The sequence below is a fragment of the Vigna unguiculata genome, chromosome 5 (assembly GCF_037176805.1).
Source record: "Vigna unguiculata cultivar grain cowpea cultivar isolate G323 ecotype 2 chromosome 5, ASM3717680v1, whole genome shotgun sequence".
Classification (NCBI taxonomy): Eukaryota; Viridiplantae; Streptophyta; class Magnoliopsida; order Fabales; family Fabaceae; genus Vigna; species Vigna unguiculata.
Genome location: NC_140796.1, coordinates 54,149,559 through 54,173,638, shown reverse-complemented (window position 1 = coordinate 54,173,638; position 24,080 = coordinate 54,149,559). Strand labels below are relative to the sequence as shown.

The 24,080-nt window shown below is 31.7% G+C and overlaps 3 protein-coding genes and 1 non-coding gene across 8 annotated transcripts; 1 reads left to right on the top strand and 3 right to left on the bottom strand.

Moving 5' to 3' along the window:
- Window positions 1-2: 2 nt before the first annotated feature.
- LOC114183597 (transcription factor bHLH68-like) lies at window positions 3-3,079 on the bottom strand. 4 transcript variants are annotated; one of them, XM_085673120.1, is made up of 10 exons: window positions 2,830-3,079; window positions 2,255-2,591; window positions 2,103-2,177; window positions 1,859-1,924; window positions 1,635-1,700; window positions 1,408-1,464; window positions 1,242-1,286; window positions 993-1,040; window positions 747-882; window positions 3-157 (listed from the first exon to the last, which is right to left on the bottom strand). In XM_085673120.1, the coding sequence occupies exons 1-9, from the start codon at window positions 2,952-2,954 to the stop codon at window positions 772-774; spliced, it is 930 nt and encodes a 309-aa protein (XP_085529246.1). In that variant the 5' UTR covers window positions 2,955-3,079; the 3' UTR covers window positions 3-157; window positions 747-771. The 4 variants fall into 4 exon arrangements, with proteins under 4 accessions (XP_085529246.1, XP_027926473.2, XP_027926472.2 ...); XM_028070672.2 differs by lacking the exon at window positions 3-157 and adding an exon at window positions 263-647; XM_028070671.2 differs by lacking the exon at window positions 3-157 and adding an exon at window positions 263-457.
- Window positions 3,080-5,201: 2,122 nt separating this feature from the next.
- Window positions 5,202-5,283, bottom strand: TRNAS-CGA (transfer RNA serine (anticodon CGA)). The gene has a single exon. It is a non-coding gene; the product is annotated as a tRNA-Ser (tRNA).
- Window positions 5,284-15,186: 9,903 nt separating this feature from the next.
- LOC114186152 (auxin-responsive protein IAA27-like) lies at window positions 15,187-17,628 on the top strand. 2 transcript variants are annotated; one of them, XM_028074181.2, is made up of 6 exons: window positions 15,187-15,456; window positions 15,542-16,047; window positions 16,334-16,563; window positions 16,843-16,984; window positions 17,097-17,158; window positions 17,335-17,628. In XM_028074181.2, the coding sequence occupies exons 2-6, from the start codon at window positions 15,572-15,574 to the stop codon at window positions 17,370-17,372; spliced, it is 948 nt and encodes a 315-aa protein (XP_027929982.2). In that variant the 5' UTR covers window positions 15,187-15,456; window positions 15,542-15,571; the 3' UTR covers window positions 17,373-17,628. The 2 variants fall into 2 exon arrangements, with proteins under 2 accessions (XP_027929982.2, XP_027929981.2); XM_028074180.2 differs by having other exon boundaries at window positions 15,187-16,047.
- A 1,842-nt stretch (window positions 17,629-19,470) lies between these two features.
- LOC114186359 (DNA-directed RNA polymerase subunit beta) lies at window positions 19,471-23,186 on the bottom strand. Its single transcript, XM_028074427.2, has 4 exons — window positions 22,724-23,186; window positions 21,210-21,654; window positions 20,993-21,108; window positions 19,471-20,040 (listed from the first exon to the last, which is right to left on the bottom strand). Exons 1-4 carry the CDS (start codon window positions 23,139-23,141, stop codon window positions 19,625-19,627), a joined length of 1,395 nt encoding a protein of 464 aa, XP_027930228.1. The 5' UTR covers window positions 23,142-23,186; the 3' UTR covers window positions 19,471-19,624.
- Between the last annotated feature and the right edge of the window lie 894 nt (window positions 23,187-24,080).

The following is a 24,080-nucleotide window of genomic DNA, read 5'->3' as shown; positions in this document are numbered from 1 at the left end:
TCTTATCGTGTGTACGGACACTTCCGAACTCACGCAACGAACTTTCATTCAAACATATAAAGACATTGTGAAAGAGCAGGCCAATGCCCAAATGAGGCCCATATGCAACTTCCCTTGTGTTGTAGAGATACGAGGCCCATGTGGTTTGGGCTTTTTACTAGAAAAAAGAACATGTAAAATTAAGAAATAAGAAGATTAATATAGAGCAATGTATGGGTGAGATGATGTAACATGCATGTCATGATGATGAAAGAGTGAGGTGGGAATAGAAGGGGTGCACTTGAGTATATAGGGAAGTGGTCCAAGATGAATGGAGAGAGTAAGATGATGGGGTCCATGTATGAATCCCATCCACATGAATGTCTGCCATAACCTTCTGACAACAACTTGTTCGCTTTTCCAATTACACTCACTAACTAACAAATACAATTCCACAATCACCATACAAACCTTCTTCCTACAAAACAACAACATTAAATGTCTCAAATGCATCTTCCAAACCCCAGAATTACAAATTCTCAACAAATACAATTCTTCAACACCACAAACAAAATTATCCAATCGCTCATTATATACTGAGACTTGAACTACCTCATTTTACTTCTACATGCATGCATGTCTCCATGCAAATTTGTCATAGAAGAAGGCTGAATGTAATTTCAATAATGTGAACAGAAGAATTTCAGTTGGATCTTGATAATGCATATTTAGAAGAAGCAAAATATTTGAATACCAAATCCTTGTACCTAGATCAGAGTGAGTACATGATGTTTAAAATCCTCTTCCGTGCCACTCATTTTGGGTCACAACATGTTGGGTACAAGACACCGGCACCAAGCATAACCCTCTACTCTTCAACTCCTTTGCTTTATCTTCTGCTTCCTGCGCATAATAATCAAATACCAAATTATTCATATTCAGATTAACCATGCAAACTTTCTCACTTCATTGCTACATTCATAACAATACTAAACTTGTTCTTTTATACGTACCTGGTTTGTTCCTCCTTTTCTTTTCAGGCCATTATTCTCTTTCAACAGCTACATGGGAATAGAAAAGAGGGCAAAAGGTAAAAATAAAAAGTGTCAATTACTAATTTCACTTCTCTCTCAAGTCTGAATCTTTTTTGACTTCAGCCTTATCTCATTCGAGTTCTTTTGGCTATTTAAATATTTCAATAATTGCAAATAAGGGCTGCTAATATTTGTTTATAATGAAGTGATGGATCCAATAAAGCATACCAGACCCGGATCCTCTGGAAAAACACAGGTTCTTTCTCCATCAACCTGTTGTTTGAAAAAAGAAACATTCTCTTCAATTATATATATTCTAGTACATACAAATATAGGTAATTTTTTTTGTCCTTCTAAAACTAGTGTGTCAAGTCTTTGGGAAATGGGTGCTTACAGACTGTTGATTCGTCGTGTTTTTTGATGCATCGTCCAAGTAAGGAGAACTTAGTGCCTGAATCCAAGGATGGGAAAAAGGAATAAAATTTTATATCGGCCATAACTCGTAAGAGTGTTTTTGGAGAAAGCATTCTCAATATTGGTAAAACTTTAAGTGCATGCTTTCACCCACTCTGAAAAACTTACATTAATTAGTATACATAATATATGTGGGAGAAACATCACCTCAATTTGACCCTGCAGAAACCTTATATATCCAATGGCTTCCAACAAGACAGAAGCTGTGTCAGTCTGCAAAAGTGAAGCACATCACAAACGAAATGTAAGTTGGATCATGGGAGGATTGAAAAGAATGTTCATGGGGATTTCTTAAATAAAACACTTGTGATAATGGTTTCTTAAATAACAATAATAATAACTGAACAGTTATAGTTGAGTTCATTAGTTACCTTTCCAAACGGGGAAACTAGTTGGTGAAGTGTTGTTATTCTATCACTTAGCTTCTCCTTCCGAACCTGATTAAGATTCATACATGAAAATCATTACTTGAATGTGTGTTTTTCTTTCTTCCAAAACAATTATTTGATAGCAAAAGAATATTAATCTCGAATACAGACAACTAAGAAAGACAACAATAAGATATAACTCACCACGCGTGAGAAAGATACAAGGAAAAAAAATGAAAGGAGTCACCTTGAGAGGTGTATGACTTGAAGATGACTGAACCCTAGCTTTCTTACAAACACCAAGTGTTGCTGTGCTATTACACTTTGAGCATAAGAAAGAGAAGGAGTTAAATAACAAGAATTAACAAGAACTCCGGCAAGATCTTTAGTTTTTGTTACCTCGGATATTTGGTCTTGTAGAAGATGTTTTCTGTGATGTGAGTTATTATAAGTGAAATCCAATATATTATTATTACCACTGATGGTGGCAGTGACAGAAGAAGAGCCGGGAGAAGAAACAGGCACCATGTGTGACCAAGATGAGTCAGCGGGCTGAAATTCTTGACGCCCATGTTCGTACAAAGTGCCCCTTTGAGAATTTTCTTGCTTTGTTTCATCAAAGTTATTAGAAACTCCATAAGAAGCAGTGTTAAGAATTTGGACATCCCAGCTTCCCAACGTTTTCGGCTGAAAATCGATGAAACCAAGTTTCTCTTCTTCTCCGGATAATCCAGTGCTGCAAAACAAACAGAAACAGCAAATCTTTGTCTCAGATACGTCATGTGAAAAGAATTTATCTTTGCACTTTGCACCAATTCCAGAAATGCGTATAGTTGTTTGATCATCCCGTAGTTAAAGAATGTAAAGTAGTATACTTTTGTAGCATTTACGAGACACGACAACAACGTTGGTATAGAACATAGATGACAGCGCCATGACAGACAGAGAAAAGAAATGAAGAAATTTTGACTTACGAAAGAGGAGGGTCTGGATTTTGGGTGAAAAGATTAAAAGAAAATGAAGAAGCTGGAAGAAGATACTGGGGAGGGATGAAAGATGGTGGATGCATGCTCCACCAGTTAGGAAACCCTGTCATCATTTGCTACCTGTTCTGGATGACTTTGATGCGATAATTTTCAAGTAATATTATCGTAAGAAATCAAATTTTCAGTCTCCTTTTTTCTTTTTTGCCTTCTACTTTTCCACTTTCACCTTTGAAAGTTTTTGATACTGGCGGTTGAAGAAACTTATAATGACTCGTATTATTTTTATTTTTTTAAAATGTAAACATATAAGTATGATAATGAGTTTTCCCTAGTATTGTAATAAAAAAGTTTGATTATATTGAATCAAATATTGTAAACATTTTCAATTTAATTGTATTTACGATGTGGTTATTTACTTTTTTTAATCTCATATAAAATGGGGGCATTTGCTTTAAATCTATGTGAGAGTCATTTTTTATTATTTATCTTCAATCTTATTCCACATTTAACATTTTTTTATGTGTTTTGTCTATTAGTTTCTATCTCTTGTCTTTTCACTTCTCACTTTACTAAGAACCATCCAAAATTACAATACACATTAAAGTTAACACCAAAGTTTCTTTAAAAAGAATACATACAACTTCGATATTGGATCTTATATTTTTCTTTTATCGGAAAAATATATTTTATATCTGTAATAAAATATATTATATCTATGCTTTATTTATTTTTTACGTGAGTACCTTTTATAATGTAAATTTAAAATATTTTTTAAAGTCAAATAGAAAAACAATATCATCTACATATTAAACAGGAAAATATTATTATATATAACAAATTGCAGTATGCATTGTTTTTTATGATAGCAATAATAATGAGAATGTGACTTTATTTTTTGCACCAATAATTCAGTTTAAGAAACAAAAATATATAGAAATGTAGTGGCTAAATAAAAAAAGAAGAGCAAAGTAGAGAATGATAGGAAATGACACGAGATTCAAATCACTAACACAGCTTTTGCAATATAGAAAATGACGTAATTAACTTAAACTCACATAATTGGCCATTATTCTTTATATACATCATTGCTTCAAACTGATTCTACGTTTATGCCACAAAAGACAAGCGCTCAAATAACCATTAAAATTGCTGTCATTATGAAATAATTTGTTAGTTTACAATTAATCCTTATGTAATGATTTTGATTAAATAATATTAAATTATACTTTGTGAGTCCCTCAAAAAATTAACGAAAAAAAATTCGTTCTAATTGTAGCGAAAGTTAACAAATTCACATTTTTTGTTTTTATATTTTCACTTGACTAAATTTCAAATAAGATTATTTATTCAGTTTAATTTTAAAATGGAATAAAACAATGAAAAATGTGTAATATATACTAGTAAATAATGGCAAAAACATAAAATTGAAAAAAAAAAATACTCAACTAAAATACATAAAATTAGGTAAATTAATTATCGTGATTTTTTTTTTCTAAAATGTTTTAATGAAGGTACAACCAATTTTACTTGAAGTTAGTGGTTTCTTTATTTATAATAAAATTTGGCATACGTATATATTTTGCACTAAACCATTTGGCTACAATATAACAATTATATATATATATATATATATATATATATATATATATATAAATAAAACCATATTTTACAATGTTAAGTTTAGAGAGAGAATTTCATTAGAATGATACAATGGGTTTATGAGTCTTTATCCTTATATAATATTTTACTTTCTTATTTCTAACCAGTATGAGACTTAAATTCACACTTAAATTCCTAACTTACAATATGAAAGATACAAAAATTTTGTAATATAGTAGTCTCTTAATAAAACTCATACGTATAAGAAGTAATCAATCATTCCAATGACAATATTGATTATTTATGAACTAAAATAAGCAAAAGAAGTTTGGTTAAAAAGTAAGTAATAGAATAAATAGAGTTAGAAGAATTTGATGTATAAAAATAAGAAGATAATAAAAGAAAGGTCGGAAAGGAATGTGTTAGGAAAGAAAATATTCGATTTGATATATAATAGTGTATAGTTTGAGTGAGCACTGACCCAGAAATCAGAGTGTTTGCAGAATGATCCAAAAGCAGGTAAAGAATGCAGAAGATGCATCAAACACAAAATTACAATTCCCAAAGGCCAAGGCCAAGTTTTACATCGATACCACCACGTGCTCTTTCTACTAACTTTTTCGTTCATTCATGTCTTTACGCTCTTATATCTATCTCACAAATAACATCATAACAAACATTGTATAAATAAAATAAAATTTTATCGATTTTAAGCACATGCACACAGCGAATTCTTCAAAAGCTAAAAATTAAAATAAAATCGTCGACAGCAGGATTCGAACCTGCGCAGGCAAAGCCCAACAGATTTCGAGTCTGTCTCCTTAACCACTCGGACATATCGACGTTTTTGTTAAATTAAAACAATAAGTTTTTTTATTACTTAACTAAAGATCAGTTTACACAGATTTCCAAACTTTATTGCTTTACACAGATCACTTCAGCTCGAGAGGCCCACTTGTGGTCTATTTAAAGCCCAAGCCCATACAATAGAATAGCACCTGCCTAATTGTCGCAACGATCAGTAGAACCTTGGCCCATTTCTGATACTTCAAATTGGGCCTAGAAATTGAGCTAGTCTTCATTTTGAAATTTAGGTCATCTAAAACGAGGAGATTATAATGGGAAAGGAAAAAAAATGTATTTATCGTTAATTTATGACGATTAATAATAAGATACTTTAATTCAAATAAATGACAAAATAGTTTGGGCTTGTTTCTATGATTATTTGTGTCGTCAAAAATGTAGTTGTTTTGCCTCCTTTTTCTTTCTTTTTACTATATAATTGACTGAAGTTACATTATGTACGTTAACTTAAATTATTATTGGATATTTACTTTAAACACAATAGTACTATTTTGCAAGAGTATTTCCTAATTGCCTCAATTAGTTACACTAATGGTAATAATGGTTGGGGATTATGACATTTTAAGCACGTTTTCATGCTTAGGAAAAAGTCACACCTTTCATCGCTAACTAAGCTATGGCTACAACTACATTACCACCTTTAAAGATGGGGAGCATTTTTCTTTTCACACTTCTAATTTTCTCAACAATATAACAATTATTTCATATAAATTTTAAATGAATTATTATAAAAATCCATAATATTACTGTGCATATCAATGATTAAATAATACAATAAAAAATATTTTAAAAATATAAAATACGTATAATACTTAAAATAGAATAAACAAAAACTATAAAGAAAGAAACAGGAGATTGATACGCATGTTGTTCGGATTGACAATTGGTGACTGGCAGTATGAAAAAGATAATGCATTCACCAATTCTGAAATGCTCTCATCAACATCATTGCAACTTTTGAAAGTCTTTTCATCTCAGAAAGATTCCAAACATGTAACTTCCACTCAGAAATTGGGTTGTCACTGTAAATATACTCTGTCCTTACTTCTCAGAACCCTGTTTTCTTCATCGTTTTTTTTTTTTCTGAAGTGCGGTTGGTTGGTGTACAGAAAGAGACTACTGATACTTATCTCTTGTTCAATGCATAAAAGTGATCCATATATCTATCTGGGGCACACAACTAATGGTCAGATTCTCTGCACCAAAAGAAACGGATTAGACTGAAAAAATATGTGAAAAGTGATCCTCAGATATATGATAGCAGTGAAAACTTACGTGTTTTTCGTTGTTCTAGTTTCGTTCTAATGTCATGTAACAGCACAGTTTTTACATTGTGGTTGTGGAAAACATGGAACAAAATTTGGTTAATAACGGGTTAAGTGAGAGAGATGAATACATGTACAAAAAAGTACTATATTTCGTGCATATCATGTAATGGAAAGATCTGAAAACATGAATGGCATGGGTCATTTTCATTTGTACATTGTTGAAGTTGGAGGTTGTAGCTTTAGGCAATTCCCTTAGGACCCTCACACTTGACACTGCAACGTGCGCTTGTTACATCACACAGTAATTGGTTTCGTGTCGGTTCTTCATCATCTGCCATCACCTCCAACAGTTAAAACGTCACTGCAGCATTGGAATTTATATCATGCGTAACAATTTAAAACCATGTCACTAACTGCAGAAACAACGTAATTCTCTGCTTCGAACTCCTAACTTATCAGAGCATGTTATGTTATTTGTTTTTCCCTACAATTAAGCTAACTGTTTGTTTCAACAAGGTACATAAAAAAGTGAATTTTAAAGGTAATTCATTCTAATAAAATTCATTCATTTATGGTGTAATTGGTTGAGATGGGATTTTCAAACGGGTGGGTTTTAGCTGAGTTGTAAACAATGCTGAACGTGCAAGTAATCACTTGTGGCTTTCATTCTCTCATTAAGAACAAATAATGTCCTTTCCTTTTCATTTCTATCTTTTCTCATTATAAACTTATAATCTTCTTAGGTGCTCTCTTTCTGGCCTTCGCATTAATTTTTATCGAAAATCTAAATGTGAGTTTAAGTTTTAAATTGAGTAAAAATAAAAAAGTTAAACACTATATAAAGATGATATGAGAGATGAAGGTTTGTCTTGATATCTAACTAAAACAATCTTTATATCGAAAGTTTTCTTGACGGAAGATTAAAGTGTATCTCGTTACGTGAATTACGATAGAAGTAAGGGATGCTGTCATAATCAAACGTAAAAGTCTTTGTGATAGAACAGTGAAATATTTCCTGTTATAGTGAACCACAATATAAATAATGAATAAGTATGAGAAAATATATATCAATCTCTTTTATATGAATTGTGGTCATATCTCACTGATGTTTATCTCTCCATAATCCTTAATCCTTTGTATCTCCAAAGACCCATCGACACTTTTATATTCTTTACTATGCTTTTTTTGTCTGCAATTTTTTCAACTTTTTTTTGTCATAGACAAAACTCCAATGTTAAAAAACATTTTTTTTTCTCAATGAATGGATATCATAGCATGGTGCATAATTGGTGTTGCTGAGAAAAGTTTTAAAACATAATTAATGAAGTTCTCACTACTTATGGTGTTGCAACTTATTTTCGATAGCTAATCATTAAAGCAAATTGTCACATTTTACATACATCTTAACCATTATTAATAATGTATATAGTTACCAATAATCTAAAGTAGGTGCAATCAGTCATTCTTATAGCATACAAATTGTTATCATCGCAATTAACTTTTCTCGACAAAGAAAGTTATTACAATGTGTCTTTTGTCATAAACATAAATTGTTGTTATTATTTTTCATAATAATTAAAGTTGCAAGGTCATCAACGTGAATAGTTTTGTATGTTTTTTTTCTTCTCAATCATGCTATTATAGTAGAGACTAATTAATAAGGTTTTTTAGTGGAAATTTTATCTTTACAAGATATTTGCAACGAAGCATTTGTAGCAATAACACAATGAAATAGATTGATCGAATTGAAGAAATGAAATTAGATTTTAGTTGGTACCTAAAAGATTTTAATTGGTATGTATAGGTGCATGATTAATCATAGCATGTTTGGATATTTATTTTTTACTACTACAAGTTTAATTATTAAAACATGTAAACTTGTAATTTTGAAAACAAGTTTCAGGTTTTTCTTAGGTTACATGCATATGTACTTATTCAATTTTTAAGAGTATAGCCATGCAGTACATTATTCTTTTTACAGGAAATAAGGAAAACATATGAAAAAGTATATAACCCAGTTCACACCGAAACTTTTTTCCTCAAAAAGAAATTAAAATTAATCTTTTAGTAAATTGTCAAACTTTTACTTAATAAACAAATATGTTACTCACATAATCTATTAGAAACATATTTTAAATTTCTATCTGAATTCCCATGCCTGACAAATAATAATTATAAGATGCCAGTATTTGAACATGATGAGTAGTGGTATTAATTAGTATTTAAATTTGGATGAAGTGTGGTCAATTCAAGAATATGAAATCTTACGAAAGTAACTGTGCATGTATTTAGTTTTGCCACAACTCTATCAACAGTTCACTGTGTTGTGTCTCTTTTAAGATATGCTCTTGGTCTTAAATTATTTTTAACAGAATTATATATATCTGATGAGAATATATATTGACAATGCAGCACCTAATTATTGTTCCCTGGTAAGTTTATCTTTAATATGGTACATGAAAAGTTTGTGGTGAAAATTGATGCGTGAACTAAAATTCCCTGTTTATGTGTAGGACCTATGACTTGGTCAAGACTTGGTTTAGTTTCAATAACTGTGCCTCGAAATTTATGATGATTAGGTTGTTTTTGTTATGAACAAGACAACAAAGTAAAAATAAATAAATAAAAGGAAAATAGATAAAGAAAATTTAAGGTAGTTCAATGTATAATGGGTATCTTTTAAGTCCGTGACAATATTAGGAAATATTTTTATATTTGATGTTTTTAGTTTTATATCATAAGATTTCTTATATAGTAAAATAGAAAATTATATCTCACAATTAGAGATGTCAAAAAAATTCGTACCCGCGAGTATCCGCGGATAAAATCTGCAATAGGTAGGAAATGAATATTAAAAATGGATACCTGCTATTCGCGGGTATGGATATTTTTGATACCCGCATGTTAACGGGGCGGGTACGGGTATCATAGTATCCGTACTGTGGATACCCGTACCCGCTAAACTTTACCTTATATATATATATATATATATATATATATATATATATATATATATATTAGTAAACAACATTATGAGTCTTCATCCAATAATAGTGGTCAGATTCTTACCCCACAAATGAGTAAATTACTTCCATATACTGTGGAGGTATTGATGTGTCTCTAAGACTGGTTATGGACCAACATGGAAGGTAATGAAATTAACACTTTTACTTAGATATTTTAATTAAGTGATTGTTAGAAATTTTTACTGAACTTCTTATGTTTTAAGGCTCTTCTAGATTAAAATTGAATAACATGAAACTTTATACAATGTTGCAAGAGGTGGACATTGATGAAGTTAGTAATTTCTTTAATATTTTATTCAAAAATAAACTACAATATAAATTGGTAATAATTTTTTATTTGTTTGTTTTTCAAGAATCAATCGGAGAAAGGAGACTTGTTGATCTAAGCACTAATTATGGTTAAATATTTATTTTTTTAAATATTTTTGTAAATACCTGCGAATACCGTGGATATCCGCGGATATGAAAAAAATAGACGGATACCCGCATAACGGATACCCGACGGATATGAGTACGGGTACGGAACAAATATTTATCCAGTAGGTAGGATACGGGAGAACTACTATCCGTACCCTATCTACTCCTTTGACATCCCTACTCACAATTCTAAATGATGTGTAACTAAATCGAGAACCGTAATACTACCATATTAACATATGTCAATGTCAAATTCCAATTATTCTGTGTTGTTTCCTTCATCAAACAGACCACAAATTAGTAAACATAGAAATCAGAGGTTTCCACTTTGCGGGTCTCAAAAAATAACTTTCATGTGCAATAACTTCTCTGGTGTCGGAAAATTCAAGTTCGGAAAGAAAACAAGCCCATAATACAAAAATTTAATCCCTCACAAAGCCGAAAGCAAAAGCACGCAAAAATTAAAGCAGGACAAAAAGTTAAAAGAAAACAAAAGACAATGTGGAACACAACAATTTACGGCATTCAAGTACTACTATCATTTATCTTAATTATCATAAAAATATAATATTGTATATGTTTTCTAAATTTTTGAAATCTTTTTATAAAAATAAAATTTAATCAATTCAATTATTGGATGTCATATTTTTATTAATTTTCATTATGGATAAAAAAAATTCTTACAAATTCGAAATCATTTAACAAATTATTACCTCGCTTGAATTTAAGGTATGATATGATATATGAAATATGTAAGTATTTCTTATTAGATAATACATCCATAAAAAAATGTATGGAAATTTAAATATATATATATATATATATATATATATATATATTATAAATTTACTTTTATAATCTACGGGTAAAATACTAGTTGACAAAATAATGTTTAAAACAATTTCTGATAAATATGATTTACTTAACAAATAAAGTTTATCTTTACACAATGGATGAATAAATGAACTTTTTAAATATAATGATCGGGAAATATTTGACTAATTTACTATCAAACCTAAAAAGGCTCGTTATTATAAATTCTTATATTACATAAGATTTTTCTTGCAAATTTGTTTAAAAAATTTGTAAGAAAAGACTCTTTTTCTGCCTTTTTTTTTAAATTTAATTGGTAAATAATTTCTTCGTGGGTAATCATTTTTTACAAAATTATAAAATTTATAACTATTTTCTACAAAATTTATTGCGAAAAATATTTTTCAAGAAAATTTGTAGCAATTTCTTAAAAAAAAAATTTATAATAAAATTTGTAAGTATTTCAAAACAAGATTGACATGAAATATAAGTTTTTTTTAGTAATAGTAGATTATTTTATTTGTGAAACAAACAAATTAATAAGCCATTTTATGAGTTAAACTTAATATTAGTTTAACAATGTATAATTGGGGATATGAACAATGGAAATGGAAAAGTGTGTGCATGTCCTTATCTTATAAGGTGATGTTTGGATTCTAAACAAGTTTTTACGACCTTTCTTCACTGTGGCAATAGTGCGCAACAAACAGGTCCCATTAATTTCACACTTTTAACACGTGTCATCATAGTATTGGCAACTTAGTAAGTGGCCAAAGTGAGAGAATGGAATATTATCAAAGGTGGGGAAATTAATCTTTCACTAAACGTTTAGTCAAACAAAACGGCCACTTAAACAACTTTTCCTTCCTTTTTCCCAAAAACAACAAACTTTCTGATTTTCAATTTCATTTTACTCAGAGTATAAGTAACTACGTAAACCCATATTTTTGCATGTTTACCACACTAATAATACAATTTTAAACACTTTTGTTAAAATAGTTTTAAAAAGTTTATTTAATCAGTTTAGATTATATAATAATTTCTTAATAGTTAGGTTACAATGTATATTTTAAATAAAAAAACTTAATGTTATTTATTAAAGGATAAAATTGTTCAATTGAAAAGAAAAAGTTATAGAAAGGTACATGTCATTCGTACAGCGGTGTAGTTTCAATAATAATTTATGTTTTTTGAAATTATTGATAAGTTTTTAAATACATGATTATTGATGAAGATATTGGAAGTTTTATATTGATCCAGAGATAAAACCAATTTAAAATATGTATGTGAATGTAAACCTTATTTTACAAGCTGGTTCGGTGAACTTATGTTAGGTTTAAAGTTCATCGTTTAACATAATATCGAACTCATTGTTGAGTCTATCTTAACGAGATTCGTTGTTTATTAAACATATTATTTCATCTCTTATAGAACTATCCATTAATGTCAAGTTCATATATATACTTCTGCATTTGAGGGTTTGTTGTAAACTCTACATCGACTAAAGATAAATTCACCATAGAGTATATGTGTGGGTACAAATTTTATAATAAAAATATCTTTTTGTAAGATAAAATTAGATTTAAGTTTACTCTTAACTAAAAATATGTTTTTAAAGAACATATTTATTTACGAGGATAGATAAATATTACTATATCAATATTACATTTTAAGAATCTTTTTCATATAACATCAACTTTTGTAACGGACAAAGCAAACAGAAATGATAAAAAAATTGTTTTCGTTTTAAAATTGTCAAATATATCATAAATTTCAAATCATGATTTGTATTACTTAAAAACACACGACTTGTAAAGTGATGTTCTAGAGACATGTTCGACTGATTTGAGTTAGCAACGAATAAATTACAATTAAAAAACATAATTACAGTTCTACTTTCCCAACTTTTAAATTGTTGTAGTTTTTAAATGTATTTATTTTTAGAATGTTATATATTTAACATATACTTTTTATCATTTAGCAATGATGTTATATATGCAACAAAATCTTCATATGAACTTGTTTGAAATTTGCTAAAACAGAAACAATATATTTATCCTCAGTTTGACTTACACAGGTTTAGTTGGATCAATCAATATCGGAACTTGTTGCAAGTGTGAATTAAATAAATAAATCAGAGATTCGAAAATCATAAGAATTGTGGAAAAATTTGATTCATTGAATGAGTAATGAAGAAACAGTTTATTATAGAGACAGAAAAAAAAAAGTAGTTATAGTTTATCCGTTGAGGCAGTTGTTTAATTAAAGCAGTGATGTCCTAAGAAGAAGCTTTAAACATGGCGTGGGGAGCATATGGGACACGACACCATGGTCCATGTATCATCATCATCATCATCGTGTTAAAGTGATTAAGCTGTTATTTTCATCATTATCGATTTATACCACAAATCCATCATTTGACCAAAACCCACAGAAAAACCTCTTTCAATATTTCTAACCATGGCCCAAAATTATTACGACAAGACTAACGCTTTTTTCATATCTTCTTTCTGGGAAATCAAATTTATAATTAAACACAAAAACACACACACACTATTTATAAGTTGAATCACTTGAAGCATGTTATGTTAGGGTTCTACGTTAATTAGGAACCCCATTTAGCATAACGAAGGAAAGACATGTACAACTATACCAACTACCAAAATTCATTATATACTCAGAAGTGGGGCATAATCCATGTCTGTGCAATGTACCAACTCTTCCATTCAATTAACTTAAGGATGAAACTAATAATTCATGCAAATAAATCTATATATATATACCTGCTTTTTCCAACCTCACTTTTCTTTACACAGGTTTTCTAAAATTAATACTTCTTGCTTTTTTAGTTAACAAATTCTTCAATCATGCCTATGCTACTTTTTTAGACTATCAGTTTATGAAAAAATAAACTAAAAAGTATTGTACGATATGAAATTGTTATAAATAATGCAGACTTTTCCTACTATAAACAAACTACGGAATCGTGAAATAAAGATAAGTTTATTAATTTACATAATAATTATTTTAAAATCGTATTTAAATACGTTTTTAGTTATAAATTTATCTAAAACGCGAATTCGTTCTTATTTGAATTTTTGATATATTTTGATCTTTAAATTTAAAAAATGAATGAATATAGTTCTTTTAACCAAATTATGTTAACTTTTTTGATATGTCGAACACATTTCATGTTAATATTGAAATCGTGTACATAATTTAACACATTCTGAATTCAATATTGACTGAAAAATATGTTTGACATCTCAATAAAAATTAACATAATTAAATTAAAAGAATATATTTATTCTTCGTTAAAGTTTAAAAACCAAAAAATGTTTAAATAAAACAAATTTAAAAATTTAATATCAAGATTTATGATACTTAATCCGTAAACTAATATATAACAATTAAACATATTATTAGGAACCAAGTGTGAGTCTAAGTCCCACATTGATAAGAAATGAGAAAGTAGAGCACTATATAAACCTATTGTCTTAAGGTTTTGGGTTGAAGGTGGTGTCAGTGTCTTATGTGATTAGGTTCAGATCTCATTGGTATTGTATCTTCCAGTGATATCTCTCCTTAAAAACCTAACACGTATTATTTTATTTAAATAAACAAATTTAAGTAATCCTAGAAATGTAAACATATAGTTAAATGGTTCCAGTGATCTTTGGGACCGAATAAAAAAGTAATTTGGTTTGAGAAATTGGGTGAGAGTTCACTTTTGGTCAAACCTAGGTAGGAAGACTAATGATTTAGGGTCAGTTTGTTAGCAGTTATGTTCCAGCTAGTGTGGTACAGAGGAAAGAAATAAAGACAGAGAGAAAATAATTTTATCGTAATATCATTTTATTTTTCTATTGTTATAATAAAACAAGTTACCATCTTTCAAATACTCTTATAATTGATCATGTAGAAGATGATTAAAGCTAAAACTATGAAAAATACATTCATTAATCAATTACGTTAATGAAAAGAAGAAATATATATGGGTTAAGTAAATGCAGAAATTAATGAAAGTGAGTGTAGAAGAAGAGGGAATGAAGTGAAGCAGACATGAGAGAGAGAGAGAGAGAGACAGAGAAGACATTACTCTGTCAAAAAACAAAAAGAAAAAGAAAGGGAAGGGCAAAGGCAAGGCAACAACTGAACCCCGTTTTGTCTCCCAACAACCCTATAGTGTGACCTACACCGTCGGATCTCATCTTCCCACTTTCGGATCTTCACAATTATTACAGTACGATACGGGCGTGGATGAATATGCACCGCCACTGTTCCTCTTTAACCTCACATACCTTCAACCTTATAATAATTAATATTTCCACTTTTCTTTCTTTATTTATTTCCTTCTCCTCACCACTGTAAAAGGTTGCCGGGGAACACTTCCACCTGTCGCTCCAAATCCTTATACTAATCAAAATTAAAAAATCATTTTTTATTTCTCTTTTTATTCTGGCACTGGAGAGAAAAAAGTTTACTAGAGAAACAGCAGGGAAGGTTCTTTTCTGCATCAACAAAACCAGCTCCTGCCACTTGCTGTCAATATCACACCATAACTGCTCTTGTTCTTGTTCTTGTTCAAGCTCTCTGCTTTCTCCCTTTCTTGCATACCCAATTCCAGAGTATATACCATATACTATACTACACTGTGCAGCATATTTTGGATACTATCATCTTCTGTTTTTGATGTCTAGAGCATTGGAACAGGATTACATAGGGTTGGCGGAGAAACCGTCAATGGACGGAGGCTCTGACAAACTATCTTCTTCTTCTTCGTCGTCATCTTCTGTGGATGGTAAAACCTCGTCGATGAACCTGAAGGAGACAGAACTGAGGCTTGGTCTCCCTGGTTGCAAGTCGCCGGAGAGAAAATCTGGTTCTGGACTCTGTCTTTTTGGCAAAGAGTTGCAGAGCAAGCATAATGTTTGTTCAGTCGCAACCCCTTTGAAGGCTGGGGCTAAGAGGGGCTTCTCTGATGCTATTGACACTTCTTCTGGGAAAAGGGGTTCTTCTGTCACTGATGGATCTCAAGGACCTGCTTTGTTCTCTCCTAGAGGGGGCATTGTTATTGGTTTAGATACTCAAACTAATACCCCGCTTGCTAACACCTCCATCAAAGAGATTGGTGCAGTTCCTCAATCTGCCAAACCGGTTCAGGAAAAGAATGACCAGGTTGCTGCAACAAATGGTCATGCCACTGCTTCTGATGCAAAGTATGTTTCTTTGCATCCTTCTTGTGTTTCAGTTATTATTATTATTATTTCTTTGTTTCCTAGTCCACATGTTTGCTTTCTTGCTTGAAAGAGTTTGAGTTACATGTCTTGGTTTTGTTGAAAGATATAGCAATTCATGAAACTAGAATTGTCTGTTCAATAACTTTTTTTTTACGTTCTCATAGAGGATTTGAATTGGCACGCATGAACGAGATATTAGCCTTTTGAAATATACTGTGTGGTTTTTTTTCCTTTGGTGCTAATGAAAATGAACACTTTGGAACAGGGCACAGGTTGTGGGGTGGCCCCCAATTCGATCTTTCCGAAAGAACACGATGGCATCTAATTTGGCAAAAAACAATGATGAAGGCGAGGGAAAACCTGGTTTTGGTTGTCTTTATGTAAAAGTGAGTATGGATGGTGCTCCCTATCTTAGAAAGGTTGATCTCAAAATCTATAACAACTACATGGAACTTTCTTCAGCTCTTGAGAAGATGTTCAGCTGCTTTACCATTGGTACTACCTCAACCTCAGCCACTTAGTTTGATTTTTGACAGACCATCTTTTATCATATATGTAAAATTGATTGCTTGCCCTTTTTCTCTAAGTTTCTTAGTTCGACTTTTAAAGGCTTATAGTTTTTGTAACCACTAAAATTTGTATGCTAAATCTAAAAAATTGTGTAGTTTTACTAGGAAAGAAAGAGCCTAAGCTGTTTGTTTAGCCAAAATATTTCCCTTGTGAAATTCTGCATAACCACTTTGCACCCTAACATTTTCTTATTCATATAATTAGGTCAATGCAATTCTCCTGGATTTCCTGGGAAAGATGGACTAAGTGAGAGCTCTCTGAGGGATCTTCTTCATGGATCTGAATATGTTCTTACATATGAAGATAAAGATGGAGACTGGATGCTTGTGGGTGATGTTCCTTGGGAGTAAGTTATTTCTCCTCTTGCCATGATTATAATTTGTATAAAGTTTTTTTTTTCAATGATGATAGTACAGTACAGTGGTTGAACTCGTTAAAATTCTCCTTTGTTAACGCAGGATGTTCACTGATTCATGTCGGAGACTAAGGATCATGAAAGGCTCTGAAGCAATTGGACTAGGTATGTCTTTGTGTTAGCTATTTAAATGCTATCTTGATAACTTTTTTAGTTGTGTTTAATGGGCCTTCTGCATACACTCCTTTGTAAATGTATCATCTTTTCATCATAATGCATAACTGGTTTTATATTGGAATGAAAAATTACCTATAATATGTTCTCAATTGTGTTCATTGCAGCTCCAAGAGCCATGGAGAAATCTAGAAGCCAAAACTAATGCAGCAAAACCCGTTATACCAAAGCGGGGTATTCACTGAAGCATATAAAAACATAGAAAGGATTTCTGGTGTATGATTCTGTTCAAAATCAAAAGCATATGTTATTCAGTGTCTCAGTTTTTTGTTCATTAATAGTCTGACAAGTTTTATCAGTAGAATTCAACTGGACACATCCAGAAAATATATACACATATTTTGTTTGTGCATCTTTGGATTCTAGTTGCTGTATAAAAGAATTGTTTGTTGTGTTTCTCATTCCCTATTACTATTCTGAATTTTCTTCATGTATTGGCTTTAAATATACATACTAAACATTTGTATTTCAATATTAAAATGGTAATAAACATTTCTGTCTCTTTGGCTTATAATGTTAGCAAGGATGTTATATTATGCACCGACATCATTATAAGACGGTTCACCAATCTTTCAGAAACTAAGAATACCTCTGTTACTGCTACGTTGTCATATATATGATAAATGAAATTTTTTAGTAATTAGACTATAATTTCGAGTAGATTCATAAGTTATTTGTTTTAATTTCACATGAACGATGTTACATTATCTTTAAAATTCAAGTCGTTATATCATAATTAAAAAACACTATATCCCATTTGAGTTTTCTGTAGAAACACATGCGTGATTACTCCAAAGTAACAGTTACCATAACTGATTGATGAATATCGGACTAATTTGAATGCACTGAAAAATGAAACTTCAACTGAGAATTTATTTCCATGTTTCACAAAAACTATTGCATCGATCAAATGCTAGTGCTAAAGAAAATAAAAAACATGACAACACGTAGTTCCTTTCATGGACGAGCTGCAAACAATAATTAAAAAATAGTTTGATTTCAAGAAAAGTAATGGATATTTTAACTACAAGTTCTTCATTGAAATAATATCAATACGATCAATATGAGGTATTGTATGTATTATAGTTTCAAGTCTCATCACAATTTTATTCTTAAAAAATATCTTACAAAATTAATAGAAGAAATTATATTTAAATATTCTTGATCTCAACTTTTAAGTCATAATTTTGAAACCATTTTTTCATTTTTCACATGAGCATGAAAGAAAGAAATGTTTTAATTCTTTTGAAAAACAAGAGTTTGTATTTAAAATCTCATTTTTTCCCACATATAACATTAATATTTCATTAATATTTCAATCTCGACCTCGAGTTTGTTAAGATAATATCGTTTAAAGTCAATTATCGTATCCGTAGTATTGTCAATTTTAGAATTTGAATACTTGAATCAGTTATCACTTTACTCTTAAAAGATTTTCACAATGAAAATATATTTAAATTATTAAAAACTCACCTCCTAAGAAATGTGTAACTAATTGAGGTACTGAAACAATTAAAAACATTGAAATTATAATTGAATCCACAATTTTAATAATAAAAAAATTGAAAAAAGTAAACTCAGTACATTAAACTGCAAATTTCAATAGTCAAAATCTGATGCATTTCAGACAGATTTCTTCATTTTGAAATCGTGTTTCCAAACAAACACGATTTGTTCAATCCCATAAATATTCAAAAAATTGCCCACTTACATGATATTCAGCTCAAATAACCTTTATTTAGTAAAAAAGAAAAACGATTTATGTTATCTCTTATCTTATTCATTCCAAATATTATATGTCCCTTTTGGCTTATGTTATGTATCAAGAGCTAAGCTATCTAAGGAGGAGGGGCCATTGCATATCATGTAAGGTCTTGCTAGCTATAGAAGATTAATTGGGAATCTAAGATGACTGACTTATCTACTACAAGATCTACCAGTTTAACATTAAACACTAATTTGTTCAACAGCAGCACACTGGTTGGTTGGCTGGTTGAACAAAGGTTGTTTTATGAGAACAATGTTTTTAGAAGCAAAGAAGAGAATAAAGGAAGACAGAACATTCGTGTCGGAATTTATGCTTCTTAGGTTCTTACTATGAACTTTGGATCTAAATCAAACATACAAAGATAGATTTACTCATCATGACGGCCTAGAAACTGGTAACATAAGTTCAGATCAATGAGAACAATGGTAACCAAGTTACGTGAACAAGTGACAACCAAATCAGAAAGAATCTATCATTGAGTAAGGATAACTTTAATTTCAAAAGTAAACGGCCAAGAAGAATTAATAAAACTACATCTTAAGCCAAATCAGGCAGAAGAATCTATTCATGCATAATACAGGTACAAAACTTCCTTCACTATATCATATCCTTGTCTAAACAACTCTAAATTATTGTTCAGATATCTGTAAATAAACCATCTGAGTGTATCCATTAAATACAGATTTGTCAAGGTTCGCCAAACCTAGCCTTTGGAACAAGCCATACCGACCATCTTCAACAATAGGAGTGGGTGCACGAGCAGGATCATATCTGGTTTGATGGGTGAGGGAAGGACCAGCAACAGGAGGTAGTTCCCAGTAAACATCAAGAATAGATTCAACATACCGGCTATTCTGGAAATGTTGTGCATAAGATATTGGCTTATTACTATGGTTAAAATTATCCCGCATATAGCCTCTAACTCCCCACCATGCTTCACCTGGCCCACACAGTTCTTCTATATCAACTGCTTTCTCCCAAAGTTTCTTCCTCCTTGACCTGATCCTGGCTTCATCACTGTCTTTAAAGCAACTATGCCCCCCACCTAAGATCAAAAGGAGAAAAATAAAAGTGAATTTCTGTATATGGAACAGGGTATTGCATACCAGATACAGCTCCTAATGCTAATGGAATAATATATTACAATTTTAAAAGAGAGAAAATTAATTCCACACCACTGAGAGAATGTTCAATAGGTATCTGAAACCTGTAAAGCATGGATACTAAGATGTTTCACGGATTTGTATTCGATATCATACTCTAGGATATTTCAGCCATACATATCATACGTGTTGGTGAAGTATCCACACTTATAAAGCATTTATATACAATAAAACTATAAGAAACATATAAATATGTGCAATATAGAAACATAGAAACTTCTTTCTTCATAAACCAAGGAGGAAAACTGATCTCTTCATGAATCACTTTTAAAATGTAATGAGATTTGATAGTGTTATATATAAAAATAAAATAAAGTAATTTACCATGACAATGATTTACATTTTTTTTTATTTCAGCAATGTCTAAGAAATGGTTTTTAGTTTGGATTTGCATAATTGCAATTGTATATTTATTATGTTTTATGATTTTGTTTCACACCAATTTCCAACTGGATGGTGCCCTTATTAAAGCACCAATGCAAAATTTTTGTAACCAAAACCATAAATTGAGAAAGTTCTTTAGCATAGAATAAATCACTTTTCTAGTAATAACTCGGATTCAATTCCACATTTTCTGCTGTTTTTTTTTTTAACTGTAGAGTGTTTCTAAGCCCCCAATTTATCTAATACAACATCTCAGCCCTTCAAGTTTAATATTTAGTCAGTCTAGCCAAAAGCCATCAATAATAGATAATTGAAACATATCAAGCCTTAGCCAATATGTCAAGAGGAAATGCAACACTGATGCGTGTCTATAACTCGAGTTACGTACAGTGCTCACTGAAACAAATAAAGTTAAGTATAACAATTCTAGAAAGTGAGAGTTTACATTACCTATAATATAAGATTGATCACATATCTGTCTTAATGAATAATGATCACCAGTACCAGTGTCATAGTTATCCTCAAAGACAAGATGATGGAACCCAGCTTTCAAAGCTTGTTCAATTCTGCTCAGGACATAAATAAAATATAATAGTACTAATCAATAACAGTTTCATCAGAAATCCTCAACTATAAAATTCTGCTTCTCAAAGATATTGGTAGTCACCTTTTCAATTCATTCTGATGGTCATCAAAAAATATAAGAACCTGACTAAGGTCCAAAATCCCGCGTTCTTTCATGACTTTGGGCCAGTCAACACTCCCAAAATCCACAAAGTCCTTCCCAGCAAAATATGTGCAATTCCCGTCAACATAGGCTGGTCCCTTTTTCAGGTACTTTTCTGGATGCCTAGGCGAAAGAGAAATAATGGGTGTGTCTGGCATAGCCTGGCGTAAAACCCAAGTGGAATGTCCTTTGAAAGCACCACTCTCGATCATCAGAATTGGCTTCAGCCAGTGGGCAATAAACCAAAGCCCAAAGCTGTGGTCAAAACCCATCCCATACATGTTGTTCTTGATTGGCCGGGTTTCATATATAGGAACAAACTCTTCTAGACCCTTGAGCAAATCTTTTGATGTCCATTCCACAGTTTTACCATGTTTCGATCTGCCTTTACCAAGGATAAGCTTATAAGTATCCAACAACAATTCAATTGCGTGACTTCACGATTCCAAAATATGTAAGGATGTGAAACAAACAGCGTTAAAATTAAAAATCAACATTGCAATCCCAATTCCAGAGTGTTCAAAAGGACATGCTCATTCATAAATTATTATTTTGGCGACAAACACTTCACACATTTCCGTTACATAATAACAATAGAATAATTCGAAATCCCCTATCCCCTACATCACCCACCTAATCCTCTTCCTCCTTTTCTGTAGTCAGTATTGAATGTTGTTCATATTTCTAAGACATTAAAGGCATTTACTCCTCTGTTTATATTTTTTATTACAAAAATTTCTAGGAAGCTATATTGGAGATACCAGATTGACTACTAATACGTGTTTATAAGGAAAGAACAACCTTCACTTCATAACTTAACTTTTTGAGAGTGATTTAGACTTAAATTTAAATTCTAAAATAGTATAGAAGTCTGTCTTAACAGTTGAGGTAGAGCGCATTGGGCCACCGAGCATTGGGACATCATCATATCACTAGCAAATCGAAGTCCTCAGTGTAAAGAAGTGAGTTAGAGATCTCAAAGTAATGCGGTAAAAATTGTGTATTAAATGGGTGACAAATCCAAATTCTAAGATGAAACAGTACACAATAATAACAAGGAAACGTTTTATTGAAAATTGCAGCATTTATTTGAAACCAAAACTTTCCTTTTATTGATTTCTTAAGGATTAACTTAAGAGCAACGGTTAACAGAATTGATAATTCAACGAAAGCACGGCTACATTACAACCTGTGAATAGCTGGCTAGTTTAGCATACACTTCCCCAGGGGTTGGATTTCATCAGTACTATGATAATGCCAAATCCAGAACAAAGAATTAAGGAAGGAACAACACAAGCAATTCAAGGATCCGGAACCGGAACTAGAAAATCGAACGCAGCATTTAATTATTTTATTTACTTTTTTATCTTCCGCACCTCGGAACCAGGAATTACTGCCCCCCTGGATCCAGACGAAACCGAAAAAATGGACCAGATCAGCGCAAAGAGACTTACAGCAGGGCACGCCGAGGGCTCCGAAATCGGAGTCGATGCCGTCGAAGTCGAAGAAGGCGGTGCGCGAGACGGGTCTGTAGGAGGAGGAGATGCAGACGAAGCCACGAGAGGTGAAGAGGAAGGAGAGGCAGAAGAAGAGGAAGAGGGAGACGACGATGCAAGGGAGGTAGAAGGAACCGGAACCGGCGATTCGGGCGAGGTAATTGGAGGCTCGGGTTGTGAGGCGGAAGAAAATGTGTTGGTGCTTTTTGGTCTTGGATTCATCGGCGCCTCCGCCAGCTTCGGCGTCCCCTTCGCCGTAGGAGTTAACGCGGCGGGTGGAGAGTGTGCGCTCCAACATTGAGGGGGCGGAGAGATTGGGATGGCGGTGTGTTGGGGTGGTGCTCTGTACCTGTAACACTGGTCGAGGAGATGACATGCTTATTCTTTCTTTCTTCTTTTTCTTTTTTTTCTTACTTATTTTAAATCAATAAATAACCTTTTCTATCTACCCCCTCTCTTCTCTTTGTAAAACCGGTCCTTTATTATTACCATATTATTTATTTCAGCAAAACAAAAATTAATATATCTATACCTATAATTAAAAACTAAATAACAACACTTGTGTTGTCTGCTATGTGATTAGAAATTACTGAAAAATAATTAAAAAAAAAAAGTGAAATTTTATATCTGAAAGTGATTTATTCCTTATTTGATAAAGAAGGGACGAAAAACGATGGTGTGCAATGCAAAGGCAAGAATACTCTTTGAAAACTCAAAAGTACTAATCTGCCATGTGAAGGAACTCAGGAACTCGAACCCTTATAAATTGTTCTTCATCAATGCAAATAGCGTGTTCCAATTATGCCATGGTGTGTCTGGGAGCTCTGTTTGGATGCAGGCGTTCCAATTCCTTCGTAGCTTATCTTCTCTCTGCTTTGGTCTCCGTTTCAATTCTTTGCGTTCTGCGTTTGCTGTGTTTCGGCTTTGCCCGGTTACTGAAAAGGTGGAGAGCTCGTAGTAATCCAAACAGCGCCTTAGAAATGCAACCACACAACACCATTACAACACATGTCCAATAGGTTCTTCTACCAAAAACACCTTTTCTAGTTCTTTTTCTTTTTTTTTTTAATGTATTTTTCGCTCTAATGTGTAGAAAAAGAGACATTGTTGTTCTTATGTTTCTAACAGAGCAAACTGGCATGATGCATTTCTAAATTGTTTGGCTTATTTTAAGCATCTTCCATCTTCTCTATCTTCTAGCTCACGCACCAAAGTTGAAACTGTACAACGACTAGAACTGCATAAGTTTAACCATTAACACAGTTTTATTCTTCTCTGCAACGCAGTATTCTTATTGAAATTATAAGTTTTCTTT

Excerpts from the sequence above, each read along its gene's own strand:
- LOC114183597 (XM_085673120.1), bottom strand. The coding sequence starts at position 2,954 with ATGATGACAGGGTTTCCTAACTGGTGGAGCATGCATCCACCATCTTTC. Across the intron at positions 2,178-2,254 it reads TACAAGACCAAATATCCGAG|TGTAATAGCACAGCAACACT; the intron begins GTAACAAAAACT and ends TTATGCTCAAAG. Across the intron at positions 1,287-1,407 it reads ACACGACGAATCAACAGTCT|GTTGATGGAGAAAGAACCTG; the intron begins GTAAGCACCCAT and ends TTCAAACAACAG.
- LOC114186152 (XM_028074180.2), top strand. The coding sequence starts at position 15,521 with ATGTCTAGAGCATTGGAACAGGATTACATAGGGTTGGCGGAGAAACCG. Across the intron at positions 16,564-16,842 it reads GTTCAGCTGCTTTACCATTG|GTCAATGCAATTCTCCTGGA; the intron begins GTACTACCTCAA and ends TCATATAATTAG. Across the intron at positions 17,159-17,334 it reads CTCTGAAGCAATTGGACTAG|CTCCAAGAGCCATGGAGAAA; the intron begins GTATGTCTTTGT and ends TGTTCATTGCAG.
- LOC114186359 (XM_028074427.2), bottom strand. The coding sequence starts at position 23,141 with ATGTCATCTCCTCGACCAGTGTTACAGGTACAGAGCACCACCCCAACA. Across the intron at positions 21,655-22,723 it reads AGCCCTCGGCGTGCCCTGCT|GCAGATCGAAACATGGTAAA; the intron begins GTAAGTCTCTTT and ends TCCTTGGTAAAG. Across the intron at positions 21,109-21,209 it reads CATCAGAATGAATTGAAAAG|AATTGAACAAGCTTTGAAAG; the intron begins GTGACTACCAAT and ends TGTCCTGAGCAG.